Below are 20561 nucleotides of genomic sequence, written 5' to 3' on the forward strand. Positions count from 1 at the left end.
CCAGGAAGTGTGAATGAGAGCTTACAGGGAAGATTTTGTCTGCAGTGTGTACCGGGGACGAAGCGTGTTTAAACCTGGGTATTAACGTTTTCTAAATGTAAGTAAACGCTTTAAGTGTCGTCTGATACTGTTGAAGCTGCTTTTTATCGGATAGTAACTCCTGTTTGAAATCGACAATTTCTATTTAATTTGAGCGTCTGTTCTGTATGGGATTTTAAAAATCATTCATTTAGTCTCGATACTCCAGTTTGTTTGTGTTGCTGTTCGCTAATTCTACGATTTAAAAGTAGCTTTTTGAAGGGAGATGTGACGGTAACTGTCAGTGTCCACGTTTTGCTCAGCTTTGACCTGATTTTTTTATAGCGATAAAAGCGTCACTACATTTAGATTCATCAGTTTTCATCACCTGGCACAAAGTATTCACACCTAGACATCACGGAAATGTCCATAATCGAAGGCGTTTGCAACACAGGGGTGTTATTGTGAAATACACTGAAGGTTGGTTGTGGGGGTGAAGGAAGTGCTTTTAGTTGAATGAAAGCTTCAGTAAAATGTGTCTCGATCTAAGATTAACCTGAGAATAATAAGATGTTGTAGAAAAAATGCCACTGTGACAGTCATTAGCTTATGATCAGTCATACGTAAATATAAAAGCTGTAAAGTTAAAGTGTTTTAAAAGCGAATACGAATGGTGTTGAATTCACTGGCAGAGTATAGGTTGAGTTCTCTGATTTAAAAAAAATTAAAAGATGCCCCAACAGTAGTAAAACCTTTGGACGGCTTGTTATGTTTGTAGCTTTTTATTTCTTCTTGTTTTATTGTAAAAAAAACATTTTTGCACAGTCTGAGTGACTCAGTGTTGCATTTCACTGCATGTTATACGTGTATAAACTCTATGTCCAGGAAATCCAAGCCTCAAAATGACTGAGTTAATATTATTCAATAGATCAGTATGAAATGTTTGTATATTCACCGTCTCTTGATCATTTTATTGATCTTCTATTGATTGATCCCCTAACAGCTCTTTTTTTCTCAGTTGTGTTAATGTACTACTCCCATTTCCCAAAGAAAGTTGGTACAAAGTTGCTATACAATTGTAAACCATTGTATGTGAACACAGATGCAGGTTACAGCTCTATCATGCAAAGAAGAATCCAGGTAAAAGATGAACCATCTGTACACCTCTGATGACATGTCTGTTCACACTTAGCGTTGATAACCACTTAAGTCTCAAGGGTGTACTTCACCATCTGGTAAATGCTTATAAGATTAAACCATACTTAGTCTGTAAGTTAATAAAAATAACATCAATCTTACAATATCACCTACACCTGCATTAAAGACATCTCTAAAGAGCTGCTGGGCTTAATCAGTAGTTTTAATGCATCCTATGATTGACCATTTTTTTACGTGAATATTTCCTGTGTGTCTCTTTTTTTTTTACCTAAAAGAAGTTTGGAGGTGATCTGTGGTCGCTGTCAGCAGAACCATGTCTCCCGATGAGCTGGTGTATTTGGGAGTTCTTGCCGCCTCCATCCCTGTTGGGTTCCTCTTCCGTTACCTCAGTGAGTATTTTGCAAAGGTTCAAGCGCAGGTTTAGGGACATTAGATGTTTTGTTGCTGCTTGCTCTACATGGTCAAAGCCGATATTTTCTGCCACTGTTTGTATCTTAAGTTTATTTTCAGAGCGGAAATTGTCAAAATTCTGGATTGCTTTGTGTTCACATACAGATGTTGGGCAAAGCTGCTACAACAGCAGCAAAATCCCCCTGTGAATATGTGGATAGTAAATGTGTAAATGTGTACACCCCAAAGGTTTATCTCATTCCTGTAAACCGTAAACTTGTGTAAGCTTGTGTTTCGGTTGAATTATCCTGGTTTACAGTATTATTTGCATGTGAGCACCTCTTCAAAATGGTTCTCTCTTTATATGTTGCTTTCTTCCTGTTCTGAAAATAGCTTCCTGTTAAACGGCTGTAAGTGGCATAACGGGGTCATTTCTCTCTCACTCCAGGTCCGCCTGTGAAGCAGGGGGCAGCTCTGCTTCTGGGCCTCCTCATCACCGGCGCCTCCTGTCACATCCACACGCTCCACTCCCTGGTCACGGTGATCGGAACATGGATTATCATCAAGAGCAGCTGGCGGTGAGTGGTCAACATCTGCACCTTTTCAAACTTATGTCACATTATGACCCAGGCTGCTAGCACAAAGGTCAGAATGATCGATCTGCACCCAGAGATGAGGGATTATTTTCTTTTTCATTTGATCAATATATGAAATGTTGGTTCACAAAATCTAAGGATGATAACAATTACATCACTGGCATGTTAGTGGGTTTTTTTGGGTAGATGAATGCTGTGAATGTGGCTTTTGACGTAAAGCTCTTTGAGTGACAGATACACTAAAAACGCTTCATCGGGGCAGTCCTTTTATAGATGGCTTTAAAGTCTTTAAGCTTAGACGATCGTCATCGTGTAAACGCTGTCTGTAGATGCTGCGCAGGCAGGACTCACAGAAGTTGTCTCTTTCTGTTAGGCATGCTCCAGCACTGAGTCTCAGCTGGAGCTTTCTCTACCTCCTCTTTTTCCGATCCGTCACTTGGTTCAACCTTCCACCCCCAACACCTTTTGCCAACGCCGTCCAGCTGCTTCTCACTCTCAAGGTGGGGAAACCTAAAAAACATGAAATAGGATATGTGCTGCAGAGGGATGAGAGCGGTGACTTTTGAGGTATGCTTTTGCTTCTTTACCTCAGATGGTGAGCCTCGCCAATGAGGTGCACAGCTTCCACGTGGAGAAGAAAAAGGATGTGAGCTCTTTCGCCAAGTCTCCCGTGATTGGTGGTCTGTCTCAGGAGCCTTCCCTCTACGACATTCTGTGTTATAGTTACTGTTATGTTGGCATAATGACCGGTAAGTCATTGGGCGGTCGTCTGTGTTGTGACATTTGTGAGAACGTTAAAGCAGAGCCATATTTTTTTTGCGTGTATTCGCTGTTAATGTCCATGTGTTGTTGTTGCAACTGACTCGTTTGCTTTTGCATGAATTTTAACTGATGTCTCTCTTTGTCTCACTTTCTGCCACTTGTCCAACATTGTGAGTCCACGTTGTTTTTTAGTATTATTTCTCTATACTTTTCATGTAGCTCTGCTCTCTTTTTGCTCTCTCACCCCATTGTCCTCTTCAACAACACATTGTTTTCTTTTGTACCTCCCTGTCCTCCACTGTAACCTTTCGTGTCTTGCAATATCACGATTGCCCATTTCGTCTATCCCTCACGTCTTACCGCTGCATCTTGTCCTTTTGTGCCATCCCTCCATCTCCGTAAAGGCCCGTTCTTTCGCTTCCAAACATACATTGACTGGTTGAGGCAGCCAAACCCGCTGGCTCTGCCTGGCAGGGTGCCTTGTCTGCAGCGCCTGAAGCTGGTCCCGGTCTACGGCGCTCTGTTCCTGGCAGTCAACTCGTACTTTCCGCTGGACTACGTTCGCACGGAAAAGTTCTTGGATGACAACATTTTCTACAGGTATTTTTTGCAATACGTCACTTCTCTGATGATCATTTGTCAATCAGTGTCATCATAGATTGTCAGGACTAAGGTGGATTATTTTGCGTGAAGTACAAGCTGTGGTGGGAGTAATCGGGGTTGAACATCTTTGTTGTTTGTGTGACAGATGATTAACATCCGTTTCTGTCCGTCTCCAGGCTTTTCTACATGGTGGCCGTGTTTTTTGTGTTTCGGATGCGTTTCTACGCAGCGTGGTGTGGAGCTGAGGCGGGCTGCATCAGCGCAGGCCTGGGCTGCTACCCAGAAAAGGCACTTTCCAAACCTGGAGGAGGACCCACTGTTAACTACAGGTACATGATCACAGGACTATGAGAAAAGTTCGAGGAGTATTTGCATTTCAAAAAGGTCTGAAATTGTATCAAGGCTACATTTTTGTTGGTATGACATTGTATTTATGTGTTTTTTTCTCTTTTTTTTTCCCCTTGTGGACAGTCCTGATTCCACAACCGAAGAGAAATATGACTTCAAAACCATCCAGAACATTGACTGTTACAACACTGACTTCTGTGTGAAGGTCCGACACGGCATGCGTTACTGGAACATGACAGTGCAGTGGTGGCTGCATCACTACATCTACCCCAATGCTCCGTTCAAATCCTACACACTCAGGTATGCACAGCACATGCAGCTGTTTCTTTTTGCAATATTATATCGCTGTGTGGGTTATAAGGCTGTTTATTTTATCTGTGTAGTGCCGTTTTACAATTTGCATCGAGCATGGAATGCATCTGTGCTGTAATGTCGAGCGTCTCTTGTTCTTAAACCAAGTTTTCTACTCATTCCCCTTTTAAAGTACATGTTTTTATCAGTTCAGATACCAATGAGTCTCCTGATCTTACACAGCTCTATTGTATGTCAATATTTGGGAAAATTGAAAGATTACTATTACAAAAAATATATATATATTATATATATATATATATAATTATAAATTTTTTTGGCAATAGTCTACATCCTAAAATTGACAAATAAAACCAATGTTGTTGTCCTGTTGGCCCCACACTCATTTATAATTCTGTCATTTCCAAGGGAAGAGTAGAATCTTTAAAAGCGATTCCCTCTTGTACATTTTTCCAAGACTGCCGCACACTGTAGTTTATTGCAAACTTCACTCACATTCAATTAAATCGGGTATTTTTTGGGACTGCTTCGAACTGAGGATGCTGTGCTCTCGTGAGAGTTTGCAGCAGCAGGCGGTTGTGAGGGAGATCGTATGGAAATACCATGTTCCTGGTACAAAGTAGACAGGGTTCATTGTAATCTCACCCAATGCAAAACTTTGGGAGTTGTTGTTTTTCGACAGCAGTGGAAATTTCAGGCACAAAGAATACTTTATATCACAGAATGACTGGAAAATGTGTCTGTATTGGACATCACTGCTGTTTTGTTGTAATAATCCATGTCCTATCACAGATTTTAAGTATGTTTATGTTTATGCATTTGACAGATGCTTTTATCCAAAGCGACTTACACTCAAATCCCAGGTAGGCAGGTGACGTAATTGGAAATGATTGCCTCTCATGTGGGGGATCAGAATTCAAACTCCGGTCACTCACATGAAGGGTGGCAATCTTACCAACTCACTATCCAGCACCACCCTGATCCTGCCTGAGACTTTACATAAGTCTCATAACAGAAGACAGAGACCTTGATGTGACTCGTCTGTTAGACTTCAGCCTCTCTCCTGTCTGTCTGTGTCTCACAGGGCTGGCTGGACCATGTTCATCAGCGCCTACTGGCATGGATTACATGTTGGCTACTACCTCTCCTTCCTCACCATCCCCCTGTGCATCGCAGCAGAGTCTGCCATGGAGGCCTCTGTCAGAGCTAAGCTTGGTCCTCGTGGACAAAACATCTTCGATTGGGTTCACTGGTTCCTGAAGATGAGGGCTTACGACTACATGTGCATGGGCTTCGTGCTGCTGAGTGCCTCTGACACCATCCACTACTGGATGTCCATCTACTTTACAATGCACGTCATCGCTGTCAGCTGTATAATAGTGGGCAGGGCTCTGAAGGGAGGGAAAAGAGAGGGGAGGAGAGGAGATAAGGAACAGAAAAAGGAGGGAGAGTTGACAGAGAATGTGAAAAAGGAAACCGGAGAGAAAACGGACTAAATACAGGTACAGAAAAGGACTGGTTGGAGCCTTTTTGTTGGGACACGAGGAAGAGTTTCTTTAGAATTTCAGACACAAACACTCAACAAACATCACACAGTCAAAGATGATTTCTTTTGAGAAAGGTCCATTTCATTAAAAGAATACAATAAAAAGTTTGACTTATAACACGCCGTTGAAAATCACCACCGGAGAGGTTTTTGTCTATATACGTGTACATAAAAGTGCTGTGAATAATGGGAGAGGAATGTTCTTTGAATGGGAAGCTGGGATGTAAACAGTTCACTTATCTCAGCTGTGTGTATTTTAAACATGTGTCAAGGGAGCAAATCCAGAGAAGAGCGTTTTGGGGCTGCAAAGCCAAAGTGAGGAGGCGGACACGTCAGCATGTCATGTTCTTATTGTGTTAGAAACCGTTAAAAAACAAACGCAACAGTTTTATCCGAATACCAATAGTTGTCACGATCAACAAAGCATTCCAACAGCTGGTGATGTTACAGACTTTATTAGACGATTAGAAGAATGAGTGAATTTTGAGGAAATAACTCTAAGATGATACCATCATCAGGGTTTTCCTGGACTGTATGAAATAAGTCGTGAAATTTAAACTGGGTTAAGTTTGACAAAGCAACTTGATCCAGATTCCGTTTGTATTTCAGCCTAATTACATTAAGACTTGTAAGTGTTTTAATAACATGCTGTAGTGCTCCTTTCTTTATGGGGACATTTTTGTGCTCTGGCTTACTCCCGCCATGCTGTGAATCCAAAAGGTTTCTATGTTTGAGTTTTGTCCTTCACGTTTCCGCCTGTTATGATACGCTCTTCAGGTCAAATCAGGAACTTATGCACTGACATCTCTGCAGTAGAGTTGTTAAAGATGAATGTGTCTGCTCACTGCCAAGTGTCTGTACTGCCATCACGGATCATTCAGGGTCGGGACCAAACATTTACATTCTATAACCTGCCAGCTTGACCATTTTGCTCAAAATAATTTTCTTGATGTTTCAGCACAAAAAAATCCAGTATTAGTATGTGCCACAATGTCTGAGTTACAGACCTATTTCTTAAAGCTTTTACCTGTTCCAACGTGAATAATTTCTGTGATGATAAAAACTCAAGTTAAACTTTTTTTTTGTTGCTTTTACAGGCATCAGTTGAACGTCAGAAATTGCTATAATGATCACTTGTACTTGTATGAAAAGTTCGATGAATGACGAAGCTGAACTACATCCAAGCCCTAAACAGTTGTTTATATCAGGATGAGTGCTGTTGGAAGGTCTTATCTTCCCATGTTTTTGTTCTCCATGTCCTGTTTAGACCTGAGCTCATTTGAATATGACTATTGTAAATGTATATTGTTTTGTGCCACTTTACCCTCTCTGTAAACACGCTTGGAGAATTTCTTCCCTTTCTTATATTACTGCATCTTGGAAACTGCAACATGAATACTGTCTCTTCTGTTGGCAGCTCACCTCTAATCTACTTAGTTTTTCTGCCTTTTGTGTTTTTTTGTGGGTTTGCTTTAATCTTTAGCTGCACATACTGCTCCAACTGCAACTGTTCCTGCTTTGTAACATACGTGTTACAGGTGGAATACACACCATAAACATTTCTTCTCTTGTCCAACACACTTGTCTTTTCCTTTGTAAAGTCCACCTCATGCAATAACGTGTGAGCGTCTTCTTTATGATTGTTTTTAGCAGTGTTTTTTAAAGCATTTGGATCTTTTGGTAGAGAAACACACCGCTGTCAGACAGGAAAATCATTAACCGTTCAGCATTCGTGAACACAAACACACCTGCCGGGTCAGCTGCTTAAACAGTGTCCTGTTACAGCCATGAACCAATTAGTGAAGTTAACAACAGCCAGAGAAGCTCATTACCTTTAACACATGCACATGAAGTATGTAATGTTTTCCCATTACGGCAGAATCAGTATTTCTCAAACATGAACACATAATGTGTCGTGTTATTTAACTGGTCAGTTTCTTTTTTTCTGGTTTGTTATGGTAATTGCTTTATCACCATGGAAATAATGGGTTAAAAATTACAAGGAAGTACCTGTATGGTAATTTCTAAAGGGAGTAAAGTCCATCGGAGGAGAAAACGGAAATACTTCATGATAAAGTCGGGTTTTCTCATCAGCGACTGCTTCGCTCTTTTGTTTTCTTCTGAATTTGTTGCTGGTGAAGTATTGGATGTAATTAAAGAGGACAACCGGTTGTGTTTAAACTATCGGAAGAATGGACCGTGAACTACAGAGGCAAAGCTCAAGTAAGGTGTACAACTATACTGAAGGTGTTTGTTTTCATGGCTTTGATCACATGAACCTGTACATTTTTTAAATCATTTTAAAACACAAAATCTGGAAAGTGTTACTGTTGGTATGTAATCGTCTCATCTTGACTCGTACTGCTCAGTGATTTCCTGATGGTTTTACCCTGAATTCAAGTATTCACAGGAATTGGTTATCCTGATGGCCAGCAGTCACTCAGGTTACGTCAGGTTTCATCTCAAGCGTCCAATCAGACCTACCCTCCGTACAACTTGAGCTCGATACGGAGCTTCCCGTATCCCATGAAACTGAAAAGATCTGTGTGGTAAAAAAAAACTTTTTTTTCACTTTTTTTTTCTGGTGAATTTTCTTAATTCATTAGTTGACTCCATTATGGTTTCATTGAGAAAATAACTGAACTAAAAGTGTGTGAAGAAAAAAATTATAATCTAAATAATCTAATTCTAAAAAGGTTGATATATTTCCTCCACTTAGAAATGACAAAGACATCATTATAATGGATAAGACATAGTTTTGTAATTGGCAGCCAGCTGACAGTTTTGCTACTCCTGTCTTTACATATGTTTGGTTTGATTTTAATATTTAACGTCACACCATAACTGTTAGTTCTGGTATCAGAACTACACCGTGTTCATAAAAGCTGCCGGGGCAGCAGTCAGTGATAGTGTGACGAAGAAGGATTCATAAGTTGTCAAACATATCGGGCATCGTAAATAATCCAATGAGTATCTTCAGTGAGAGGCTTCCTCAGCTCAGTTTAGCAATATAAAAAGGTCATTCCTGCCTTACACAGTGACTCTTTATAGTGATTATTTGTTCATATTCTCCTTTTTTAATCTGAATAATACATTATATTTCAACAATGTAATCTTCCTTTTGGGGGGAAACAAAACATAATTCAGTTAAATTCAGTTTGTTTTAATATAGATCTTCAGTTTTCTTATAATTCCACAACTACATCCTGAAAGAAAATCTAATTTTCAAGTAGTTTCAATTAGTAACTAAAGTAGTAATTATTGTTCTGCTAATTTTTCTCCATATATGTTAAACTGTATGTTCTGCTGAGCTGCTGTGCATCAGTTAAATGATTGTTTAAGTCATACTGGTCATAATGTCATGTACCAATTGAATCAAGTGTCTATCTTATCTCTAATTCAGCTGATATCTATTTGAAATGTCTTGTAAATTACAGGAAATTAAGGACTTTATAAAATCATGTGTCAGTTGTGAACTAGTATCAAACAGTAGTTGTACCAGATTCATTAAGGTGTTTTAAAAACCTTCTCCACTCCAGGCAGGTGCAAAAGATGAAGGTGCCGGTCCTCTCCAAGGCTGGGTCCTGGAAATGGAACAAAACCAAATCTCTGCAAAAACTGACAAACAACATCAGAGAATTTCTTTCCTTTTTCTCACTGTGGGGCAAAACCTTACAAACGATTGGAGGTACATACTCAGTTTGTTGCTATGAGTGGATGTTAAGGGAAGCGGCTCAGGCCTACAAACGACACGAACTGTAGACTATATCATAACCTTATTATAATGTTCTTATCATAACATTTTGCATTTTAAACCAAACTAAAGTTAGTTTTTTCCCATAGGAAACTTTGGAGGCGGTGTCCAGTCTTACTTCCATTTCCTACGGTTCCTGGTGGTTCTCAATTTTGTTTCCTTCTTACTGATTGGTGGATTTGTCATCATCCCCACCCTTGTTCTTAGATCTGCGGAGAGCAGCTCTGTGATCGGCACCAATAACAGTTCGTGAGCTCACAACATTTCAGTTAGCTCTGATGTACAAGTTTCGCTGGCATGTTGTCTTTTCTCATATCAGCCTAATTTCCTCTGCTCTCATCCGGGTAAATGTAAATGTAAATGTAGAGACTGTCGTGCCAGACATGGTATCCATTTCAGAAATAAGATAAAGAAATCCTCACAGAAGATGTATCACCAAATGATACCTGAAGAAAAACATAATTACGTGAGATTCCTCCATATGTGTCAGATATAGAAGATGTGTTTAAACATTTAATGCAACCAAGAATACAAGCTACTTACCTGACCTCCCAGGTTGGCTTAAGAAGCATTAATAAAGATGTGGGACTTTTTTCTTGGACATTACGTCTTCTTTTGCTATCATCTATGCCTCATTTCTGCTTTTAGTCTCAGTTGCATCTTCCTTTTATGTTTCTTTCTGTTACTTTTATTGGTTGAGAAATGTCATGAATCATTGAGGTAACCTTTATAATCAGAGAGGAGTAGGAAAACTTATTGTAATATTGTAAACACTGACATTATAGTCTGAGATCTGTAAGCTTCTGCTTGCTGTGTTTTCTAGGTGAAAGTAATTGCACGGCGTATGACCCTAATCCTCAAGGCTTGGTGGTGTTCTATGATATACTCCTTGACGCACTTTCAGGAACGGTGAGAAACTATCACGCCTCATTTGATTTTTAGTACGTTAAACGTTTGCAGTGTGCTTTATTTTGTCAACTATTGCACACAATCAACATCAAGTTATCTGATGAGGATTTGATGGGGAGTTTTACAACAGCACTGTCTTGTTTTATGCATCCATGTACATATAAAATAATAGTAAAACGTTCAGTTTTACTAATACTGTTAAGACATTAAAGTGAAAAAAAACTAAACTAAACTAAAACAGCACAACACCAGAAACCTGAAACCAAGGAGGTTAAACAAAATCTATGATCCACCGGTTTTAAACTGTAGCTTGTCAAAACAGCTTTTTAGTTGGAAGAGACTTGACTACATTTGTGCTATTTAACCTTATCTAGGTGCATTTCACACACAATTACAGATAAGACTCAAGGTGATGATTTCACTAGAGATCTAAATGTTGAAATTGACATTGATGACTGACTAAAGCATCTGATCTGAAAAGTGGACATTATGAATAGAAACAGGTTGCACTCTCCATAATGCAACAAAATACAAAAGGATCAGTCGTCACAGACTGCTACATCCCACCATCTACTCTTTGCAGATGAAAGTAATTCACATCTTAAGTGAGGATGTGAATTACACATCAACTTCGTTGATATGACTTGCTAAGTGATTATCCTCTTGTCCATGTTCAGGGTTTTATGGAGTATTCCTTCATGTTTTATGGCTACTACAACCCAATGGTGATGGACACAGACTTCTCCTACAACATCCCCATTGCGTACCTCTTTACTGCCGTCTTCTACTTTGCCTTCTGTCTCATTTGCATCATCATACGGTCAGCCCAGCAACAAACACTACCAGATTCAATATCAAAGATAAAGATACTACCTATGTACATGTTTATGTGTGAGTTTATTAAGCCCTGTTTCAATTAAGATAGATTAAAACTAACATTTTAAAGCCTGAATTCAGATTTCATCCACACTGATCTGCATCTGTATCCTCCTCTGTGACTGCACACAGCATGGGGACTGCAGCTCGAGTTGCTGTGGCAACAGGAGGCAGCACTGTGGCTAACTACAGCATGATTGTGTTCACCGGATGGGACTACGGTTGCCTGGGAGACCAAGCTACCAGACTGAAGCAGAAAAACATCCATTACCGGCTGCAGGTCAGGGGGGATCTATCCTACATGACATTATTATGAAAGGAAGAGAAGCGGAGTGGACGTTCTCTCTTGAAAAACACTAATCACTCCTCTCTTCGCTTTCCTGACCAGTTGGATCTGGAGGAGCAGCGCAGGAAGGAACAGGCAGCTTCACTCACAACATGTCAAAAAGTAGTTTTATACTCTCTGCGTGTTTTCATGTTCTTTTTTGCACTTGGGCTCAATGGAGCGGCCCTCTATGGCATCTCTGAGGCCACCAACTTCAGCCAGGCAAGTGATGTTAAAGCAGTGCGATGACAGTGACGTGGCTTCAGTGTGTTGGGTGACCATTTGTCTCCCATTTCCGCCAAACAGGGAAGGAGTGAGGATCAAGGGATCCTGGGTTTGATTTTTGAGTATCTGCCGTCCATCGTTATCACTGCTGGAAACTTCCTGGTGCCTCTGCTGTGTGACCAGATCGCATTAATAGAACGATATACCCCCAGCACCACTGTCATAGTGGCGCTATTGAGGTTTGCACTGTTTTTTCTGAGAGCGATGATGTCATGTCATCCACATTTAACTAAGAAGAGTCTTTGAATTATGAAAAAAAGAAAAAAGAAGAGAATGATGATACAAAACCTGCAGCAAAATTGTAAAGTTGGTAGGATAAGAACACGATGTCTCTGACACTAGGTGAAATTTGAGAAGTTGTGCGTTTACATGCTGTGAAGCATTTAATAAAAATGAAACTCCTTTGATAGGTCAGAAGTGGGCCTGCCTGCTAATCTGCAGAAAATATAACAAAAGAAGAAGAACAAATGGTGTTTCCCAGTGTTATTGATCTAATTCCATTCATACAGTAGAAGAAAACCAGCACAACATAGAGGTATAATACCCTGCAAACGATTCTTTCATTGTTGCCGCTCCTTCTAATGAAGCAGCTCATAGGCCGACTTTACTCTGCTTCCTGTAAACAGGTGGAGAGTAAAAGTGGACCCTTACTGAACTCTGACTTGTTTTGTTCCAAATTTCTACTCCTTTTAAACCGATCTTGTCTCCAGGTCCTCAGGTGGTTCGAGCATGAGAAGACAGAACAGACTTACTCCATCCAGAGAGTAACAGTTTCCTGTTGATCAGATTCTTAAAAAGTTCACCCCACCACTCTTGATCTGATTAAAACATCCTTCTGACTGACTGGACCGGATCGTTCTGATCTGAATGAAGTGTTTACATGAGGAATTTGTATTCTGACTGAAGCATTAATCTGACTGATAAAAGGTCCATGTAAACATAGCTAGTGACTTACATCCTGGTATAAAGTGGTCCTTCCCACGATTCTTAACCAAATAATCCTTAATCTGTGATCAGTTAAGATTAGTTATTGCCTCATGAACAGTAATGAACCGTTTGTGCTCCATGTCCAGGGCAGTGTTCCTGCGCCTGGTGAGTCTGGGTGTCCTCCTCTACACCCTGTGGAGTCAGATTACCTGCAATGGGGATGTGACATCTGGCAATTGTGAATGGTGCAAATATAACTACGACAACTACCCGGTAATTATACCATTTCTGTGCATTTTCTCCAGCTGTGCTGCGTATCGCACTGGCCTTTAATCTTAGAGCGTGATGCACAAACAGGACAGAGGTAGTCTCTGCTCCTTGTGTTGCTCAAGAGAAAACCTCTTTTCTTCATGTTTACCCTCTTTGTTGTGGCTTTGTTTGCACGAGCAAAGACTTCTGTTTTCAATTTGTTTTTCTGAATCAACACAATCCAGAATAAAAGCAGAATGCTTTCAGCATGTAGGAGCAACAGCCAAAGGAGGAACACATTATGGTTGTGTAGGCTTTCCTATGGGTTGCCAGATTTTGATAAAGTCTTAAACAACAAAAATAAACACAATGACGACAGCAGTAGCGGACTTGTCATGTGTTGCCGCTGGAGTGATATGTACTATAATATAATATGTACTATAACAGCATCTCAAAGTCTGCTGGTATAAAGAAGAATTAATAAATAATAATGTGACTAACTTGAGTGACATGGTCTTAACTTTTCTTCCTTTTTTATTAGTTTAGTTTATTCTGTGTGTCAGACAGTTCTATCTTTTCTTGTTTGTCCCATATTGTAGTGCTGGGAAACCCGTGTGGGACAGGAAATGTACAAGCTGACGCTGTTTGACCTCCTCACCACCATCGCTATGCTTGTGCTGGTCGAATTTCCACGCAGGTACAAACCGTTGCCTAAAGATACGAATTAGACAGAGACTGTATACACCTGGTTGGGATATTGGTGAGTCAGACGACCACGTTGAAGGTGGGGTGTTCACATCTGTGACATTAATGTGTATCAGGATGGTGGTGGACAACTGTTCCAGTAAGCTGTCCCAATGGGTCGGCCGGCAGGAGTTTGTGGTTCCCGCCAACGTGCTCGGACTGGTTTATGGTCAGACTGTGGTCTGGACAGGAGCTCTTTTTTGCCCTCTGCTGCCACTAATTAACGCCTTCAAGTTTGTCATCCTCTTCTACTGCAAGAAGGTGAAGCTACAGCTTTGATAAACTCATATACTCAGTTTTAAGCAGTGCTTGTTGGGTTTCCTCCTAATCCTGTTTTATGCGCCACTTTCCTCTGCAGATCACACTCTTCTACAACTGTCGGCCAGCCCTGAGGACATTTCGCTCCACCACCTCCACCTTCTTTTTCCTGGTGGTACTCGTGTTTGGCTGGATCTTGGCCTCGGTTGTCATGATTTATGCCGTTGCTGTGTGAGTGCTGCATCCTTGTCTTAATCAGTCATAACAGAACTGCTGTCAGAAAGTGAAGCATTGGCAGGATTATTTGAGAAAAAATCTGCTCAATAACTACTTTGCTAAAGTCTTTGTGTCCAGATGTTTTCATGTTACATTACGTTGTTGGGTTTGAGTGTTTAACCTTTGTCCAAACAGGATCCAGCCTTCAAAGGGTTGTGGGCCTTTCCGTCACTTTTTCCAAATGTGGTCGATTGTTCCAGCATCTTTCTGCAATCTCCCTAAAACTACACGGGAGTTCCTCTTCTTCATTGGCTCACAGGCGTTTTCCATCCCTCTTTTTGTATTATCATGGTGAGTGAGCTTGAGCTTTCTGTGCATCCATTATGCTGCTATATATTGTGCAATTCTGTAACAATGAAACGCTTCCTATACTTAATCATCATATTACATGGTTCTGGTCAGTTTTTATCTGCACCTTTCCCCCCCAACAGTGTGGTGATGTGCTACTTCGTAGCTTTATCCGCTGTCTATGGGAAAACTGTTGCACTGCTAAGAGCTCAGCTTAAATCGGTATGTTTTTGGTATTTACAGTCAAGCATTGAGTAATAAGTTGACTTTTGACCAAATGTACCTTAGTGTTGCTAAGGTAATATTCCTAATATTCTCAGGCAACCAGTTTTACTAAATTGGGTCTTTGGTTTACAGGTGGGGCAGGACAAGCAGTTCTTAGTCAAACAGATTGAGTTGGGTCGGCAACTTCAGACACGATGAAGCAACTGAAAAGACTTATTTATATAATATATTCAATTCAATCCAGCCTGGGTTTGACCAGACAATCCCGCAGCAAGATTATTGAAGGATGTTGTATCTATTAAAAGATCTAAACCAAGAAGACTTAGTGTAACGATTCACCACAGAATTTGAATATATTCATTCTTAAATGTGTATCAATTATTACTGTTAGCCATTATAAGTTGGTGGTAAATGCTTAAATTCTTTAGTGCTTTTAGTATAACTGCAAAGTAATACTATATATATAACCCTTTTGTCTGTCAGTAAAAACAGATGTGTATGATGAAACCTTTGGTGCAAAACAGTTTTGAAATGTTGTGTTTTCTGAATTGTCACAAAGCACAACATTAAAGAAAACTGAACGGAAAAACAATAAAGACAACAAATATGACACAATTTTAAGAACCAACAAAAAACACAACAAATAAAGGACAATAGATGGATACAAAATTTCACACATTATTTTGTTTTTTGTCTGGTCACAAAGAGGAAATGCTGTGTTGTTGTTACTGATGTTTAAAATAAAATGCATTTGTGTTTATTTTAATTATAACTTTATTTTAATCATGTGTTGTAATTTTTGTCGTTGTTGTATTTTCCTGAATGTTCCGTTTTTCTTTACTTTTGTGTTTGTTTTTATGATTTAGAAAATGGAAACACCTCATTTGTGCCTCTTTCTGTTCACCCTTTACATTATAAGTAACATTATAGCTCCCCCTGGTGTCAGGGTTGCGTAATTGCTTGTACTTGGTTATTGTTTACTTCCTGTTTGGGAGTACTGTTTCCTGTCGACTGCGAACCATAAGTATAACTCACTCCCTAACAAGTCAGTGGCTGTATTATTATGATTTTTGTCAAGTTTAACCTTAAATGTCGAACAGATTAGTTTGTTAGGAGAGAGCACGTTCAACGTTTCTTGCTGCTGCGTCGTCAACATAAAATTAACGGTTGCAAGTAGCAAAGTTAAACTAACGCTAGCTTAAATTTAAAAGGAAAATCGGTTCCACTCATCAAAACGTTGGCTTTTTTGTTTCTTCCCTGTTTTGTTTTTGTGTTTTATCGTTCTATTTTTTTTACCTGCTTCCTTTCACTTCCACTATAGAAGGCTGGATATATTAAACGAAATTTTCTCACACCAGTTGTAGTTAGCCTTGTCAGTTAGCTCTCTGCTAACCAGTCGTATCAACAGTCACCAAGGCAACAATGAACATCCTTCCGAAGAAAAGCTGGCATGTCCGCAACAAAGACAACATCGAGCGCGTGCGGAAGGACGAAGCCCAGGCAGCAGAGGAGGAGCGCGAGGCCAAGCGTCGCGTGGAGCGTGCAGAGCAAGAGGTGACCCCGATATGACTGATATTTCCAGGATTATGAAGATGGTGGAACATAGCAGTTAGCCACTTTGTAGACCTGACGTGTCTAAGAGTTTACTCAGTGTTGGACAGTCTCAGTACCTGATAGAGGGGTGAAAGATAAGGATAAGCGCTTCATCACTTAAAACACTAAAAGAAAAAGATTAAGGTAGTGTGTATTGCTGTCTGATAAGGTTTGCAGGTAAGTCAATGAAAGCTTAACAAATTGATGCAAAAATGCTCACAATCAGTTAATGTTTTTCTTTGGGGTTAAGGAATTTATATTTCATGATCCTTATTGTCATTCCGACAATTGTAAGACACCAGTAGCAGTGAGAATTTCAGGGCTGGCCTCGATCAAACAGGTGCCATCATGATTTTAATAGATAGACCAAACAACAACTAAAACAATTTCAGCCAATTAGTGCATTTAAATACATGAATATGAGTCATAAAACAGGTGATTTATTTCACTGTTTTTACGGATGTTTCTCTTTAAAAAGTGGCTTCCACCTTATACATATATATATCTACACACAACCCAGTGAACCCCGCTGTGTCTGTAAGCTGCTGTCTCCCTTTCAGACAAATGTCCACTTTGACCATGTTTTGTATAAAAAGACTTGGGATGCATTTTGGTCTGATTGGCACGCTACAGAATAAGAGAATGAAAATACTATGCTTCTGTAATCGATGATAATATGACTGGTATCAGCTATTGTTTTTAATGTTGTACAACCCCAAGAAGACACCAGAGCTCAGACTCCCCTCTGTCAACAATGTATGAACTACACTTGTTTTTTTGAGCTTTTCTCTCTGTCGTCACCTCAAAAAGCATCGACTGTTTATAATAAACAGGAGATGCCCCAGGTTACCGTCACCATAACACTCAACACAAAAGACACAAAGTCGGTTTGCATTTTGCACCACTTCGCTATCTACAGCAGGACAGTTCAATGCCAAACAACTATATTATTTGAGCTCTTTTAGCACAGCAGGGTTAATCGCTGCCTCCCCCACTCTTCCTCATGTAGCCCACATATAACTGGCATCTTCTTGCTTTGTTTCCTTTACTGTCACTAATAAGGCCTGGTCTAATCTGGTATTCTTTGCAGTCCGGCATGGTGTAATGGTCATATCAAATTACATTTTTTTAAGCAGACTAAGGCCTGACTTTACTGTTAAGATAAACATTTTAGGGGTCACACTGCTAATTTAAGTGAAAATCCGTATTCACTACTGCTGTCATCTGACACCGTTGGATTTTTAATCAGTAATGATAAATCAGTGATAAGTTTATGTTGACTTTGTGTTAATCTGCTACATTCAGTCACAAATTTCTTTGCAGATTTAAACGTAATTGTGGTGTTCACATATCACTGAGGTGAAATACCACAAGTAGAAATGATTAAAGTCTTCGCAGTTAAAAATTTAGAGTAAAACCATTCAAATAAAGCTGTGCAGTGCAGCTTTAATCGTTCCTCATACATTTGGTTTGTAATGGCAACTATTCGTCTCCCCAGGCTCGCACAGAATATCTGAGAAGGAAAGCCCGAGCTGCTCTCCAGTCAGCAGGAGTGGGGAGAGATGGTGATGATGATGTTGATGACAAACGAAGTGGAGGAACTCTGGAGCATCTCAATCTTTTTCCTCTGGAGGAGTCTTCAGAGAAGAAGGGAAATGAGGAGTATCTCAGAGAAAAGAAAGAAGAAAAGGTGAGCGTGCTCTGCTTCCGGCAGCCTTTTCTGTGACATTTGCTTTTCGACGCTTTCGAGTTCATTTGCAAGTCCTTTAGTGAATTATTGAACAGCAACCAAATAAGAATTCCAGAGTCCGATGGAGACCTCTCTCTGTTTACTGTGTTTATATGCTTAAGATTTTCAAGGTCCGGTGCAGTTTATGTTTCATTTATACAGTAAACTCTGCATAATTCTCTTTAGGTGCCTGTTTAATTATAATTTGAAATGAGCATTTTTTACTCCTGTGTGTATAGATTGCTTTTCAGCTCTGATGCAAAGAACATTGAATTACAAAGCACCGTAGAAACTGATTTATTAATCTGATAAATTTTGGAATGTTGCACTTTATAACAGCTCAAAATCACCACCAGGTAAAAGCAATCCTCCGGAGGGGATTCAGGACTCCAAAAGTGTCCCACAGAAGAGTGAATTCAAATCAGTTCAACTGAAATGAGTGTCCACCAATATTTATCACTGTTGGTTTTGTTTTTTCTTCTGTTCAGGAGAAGCAGGAACGAGCCATCGGCTTACTCGTGTCTTTAGGACCCCAGCCAGGGTCCGAGGTGACCCCATGGTACCTGAAGAGCGGCGCAGAGAAAGAAGAGAAGAAAGACACAGAAAAGAGGAAGGGCATAAGTGAAGAGGAGAGGGAGAAGAAGGATCGCAGACTGAAGGATAGTTTGGATCCTTTAAAAGATATGAAGAAAGCTCTGGGTGTGAATAGCAGAAAGGAGCACAAGAGCAAGAAAAAGGAAAAAAGGGACAAAGAAGAAAAGAGGAGCAGTGGAGAGAGGTGAGACAGTCGGTATTGATTGTGTGGGTACAGCATCTATTAATCATCTCTATTATTCGTAATCTGTAGATGATTTCATTTGATTTAAGTCTGCTTTGACTGCTTTCTTTAGGTTTACCATCTGTGTTAGTCTTTCTTTAAAGTGCTGATTTGATACCAGAATTGTTGTCCTTTCTTTTCCAGCTCGATCGAAAGGTTACGCGCCGAGCGTTTACAGAGGGAGGCCGAAGAAAGGAGGAGAGCGCAGGCTCTTCTCGACCAGAAGAGTGGCAAAAGGAAGGAGCCGGGGAGGGAAGTGGATGAGAGGGAGAGGCCTTACAACAGCGCCTACTTCCCGGAACTTGCCCGAAAGCGACAAAGGCGCGATCGGGAGAGCTGGAGGGATGAGATTCTGAAATCTTGAGCAGTTCCTGATGTTCTGCAGTGGATGATGAAAGAGTATGTTTATGCATGAAGCTGAACGTTTTGCTGTCCAAACGTCGATGATTTGTCTTATTTGTTTTTGTTGTTCCCCTGAAAAGGGAAACCCTTGCAGGGACGTTGGGGCTCGCGTTGGGCTGCAGCTTCCTCTGCCCCTGCAGCGTTTCGCTCATGAACGCATCAGCAGGGCAGATGGTTGCCATCACAGGGGGCTCCAGGCTCAGGCTGTCAACAAGAAAACACTGTGAACAACTGTCAGCTTGGCTTATATAAGAAGTTTATTTACCATTGACGGATAATCAGTGTGAAAATGACTTGAATGTTCTTTAAATATGAACGAATGCTTTTTGGTTTTAAGTATTTTCACTTTTTCTTTGGGTATTGTAAAGACAAAGTGCTCTAAACGGCGGTGTAAAGAATTAAAAAAACACTCATTTAGCGAGTATAAAACACCCCTACATTTAATCCTGTAAACTGAACGTCTGTGCTGTTGTTTGTCTTTGTACTACAAGCCTTTATCCAGCAGACATTTCAGCATGAATCCCTAAGAAAAGCACACGTATGGAGGGGGGAAAAAAAAATAAAAAGAATATTCCATCTGTCTGCTTCAGTTTCAGGGTGCTGGTATTGTGCATGCTGACTCACTGTCACACCTCATCCCGAACGCTTGGATAGATCAGAGTCATTGTTTATGCTCTATTACCATGACACCTCCAAATATCTGCAGTGATAACAGCCTTTTGAAATATGCAGAATTATTCATGGCCAGCAGAAAAGGGCTGACATTCACCTCATTTTGTGGTTTATTTTTAAGATATATCATGTGAAAATACACACTGTAATAAAAAAAAAAACACCTTTATGAGTGATGTCACTGTAGTCTGGTGTCCTTTTTTATTTAAACATAAAACTGGTCATTATAAAGGTATTGCTTGATTTAAATATTAAACAGGAAGGGTTGTAGTAAGAGAATACCAATATCTGTTTGTATATAATCCTGGGACGCCATTTCACCCTGAGGTCTCCATATGGATGATTAATTGATACTGTTTGGAATTTAATATCCAATGTCAGATCAATATAAACACACCGCTTAGTGCCAGCTACACACAAATAGCTCCCTCTGGGAATATTATCACAGCTTTTCCTTTCCAGATACCATTATGATGATCAAACTGGACCATGACAATGC

General features: G+C 40.1%; 3 protein-coding genes across 6 annotated transcripts; all 3 read left to right on the plus strand.

The window, feature by feature from the left end:
- Window positions 1-29: 29 nt before the first annotated feature.
- On the plus strand, window positions 30-7351 carry mboat7 (membrane bound O-acyltransferase domain containing 7). 3 transcript variants are annotated; one of them, XM_072394151.1, is made up of 9 exons: window positions 30-97; window positions 1452-1565; window positions 2015-2144; window positions 2536-2662; window positions 2755-2911; window positions 3329-3524; window positions 3704-3856; window positions 3999-4175; window positions 5272-7351. In XM_072394151.1, exons 2-9 carry the CDS (start codon window positions 1490-1492, stop codon window positions 5681-5683), a joined length of 1428 nt encoding a protein of 475 aa, XP_072250252.1. In that variant the 5' UTR covers window positions 30-97; window positions 1452-1489; the 3' UTR covers window positions 5684-7351. The 3 variants fall into 3 exon arrangements, with proteins under 3 accessions (XP_072250252.1, XP_072250251.1, XP_072250250.1); XM_072394150.1 differs by having other exon boundaries at window positions 33-97; window positions 1455-1565; XM_072394149.1 differs by having other exon boundaries at window positions 36-74; window positions 1445-1565.
- Window positions 7352-7687: 336 nt separating this feature from the next.
- Window positions 7688-15572, plus strand: tmc4 (transmembrane channel-like 4). Its single transcript, XM_072394172.1, has 16 exons — window positions 7688-7956; window positions 8135-8282; window positions 9273-9421; window positions 9577-9732; window positions 10311-10396; window positions 11074-11216; window positions 11405-11552; window positions 11661-11819; window positions 11904-12061; window positions 12956-13082; window positions 13658-13755; window positions 13880-14063; window positions 14161-14291; window positions 14472-14627; window positions 14768-14846; window positions 14982-15572. The coding sequence occupies exons 1-16, from the start codon at window positions 7926-7928 to the stop codon at window positions 15045-15047; spliced, it is 2019 nt and encodes a 672-aa protein (XP_072250273.1). The 5' UTR covers window positions 7688-7925; the 3' UTR covers window positions 15048-15572.
- A 258-nt stretch (window positions 15573-15830) lies between these two features.
- Window positions 15831-20216, plus strand: leng1 (leukocyte receptor cluster (LRC) member 1). 2 transcript variants are annotated; one of them, XM_072394160.1, is made up of 6 exons: window positions 15831-15894; window positions 16208-16403; window positions 17941-18132; window positions 18660-18949; window positions 19133-19387; window positions 19471-20216. In XM_072394160.1, the coding sequence occupies exons 2-5, from the start codon at window positions 16272-16274 to the stop codon at window positions 19350-19352; spliced, it is 834 nt and encodes a 277-aa protein (XP_072250261.1). In that variant the 5' UTR covers window positions 15831-15894; window positions 16208-16271; the 3' UTR covers window positions 19353-19387; window positions 19471-20216. The 2 variants fall into 2 exon arrangements, with proteins under 2 accessions (XP_072250261.1, XP_072250260.1); XM_072394159.1 differs by having other exon boundaries at window positions 15832-16403.
- The last annotated feature ends 345 nt before the right edge of the window (window positions 20217-20561 follow it).

The sequence above is a fragment of the Leuresthes tenuis genome, unplaced genomic scaffold (genome assembly GCF_036924035.1).
Source record: "Leuresthes tenuis unplaced genomic scaffold, fLeuTen1.0.hap1 SCAF_10, whole genome shotgun sequence".
In the NCBI taxonomy this organism is placed as follows: domain Eukaryota; kingdom Metazoa; phylum Chordata; class Actinopteri; order Atheriniformes; family Atherinopsidae; genus Leuresthes; species Leuresthes tenuis.

Coding starts and splice junctions, on each gene's coding strand:
- mboat7 (XM_072394151.1), top strand. CDS start 1,490: ATGTCTCCCGATGAGCTGGTGTATTTGGGAGTTCTTGCCGCCTCCATC. Junction 3,525..3,703: donor GATGACAACATTTTCTACAG/GTATTTTTTGCA, acceptor GTCCGTCTCCAG/GCTTTTCTACATGGTGGCCG. Junction 4,176..5,271: donor TTCAAATCCTACACACTCAG/GTATGCACAGCA, acceptor TGTGTCTCACAG/GGCTGGCTGGACCATGTTCA.
- tmc4 (XM_072394172.1), top strand. CDS start 7,926: ATGGACCGTGAACTACAGAGGCAAAGCTCAA. Junction 11,820..11,903: donor AGGCCACCAACTTCAGCCAG/GCAAGTGATGTT, acceptor TCCGCCAAACAG/GGAAGGAGTGAGGATCAAGG. Junction 14,847..14,981: donor TAAGAGCTCAGCTTAAATCG/GTATGTTTTTGG, acceptor TTTGGTTTACAG/GTGGGGCAGGACAAGCAGTT.
- leng1 (XM_072394160.1), top strand. CDS start 16,272: ATGAACATCCTTCCGAAGAAAAGCTGGCATGTCCGCAACAAAGACAAC. Junction 16,404..17,940: donor TGGAGCGTGCAGAGCAAGAG/GTGACCCCGATA, acceptor TCGTCTCCCCAG/GCTCGCACAGAATATCTGAG. Junction 18,133..18,659: donor GAGAAAAGAAAGAAGAAAAG/GTGAGCGTGCTC, acceptor TCTTCTGTTCAG/GAGAAGCAGGAACGAGCCAT.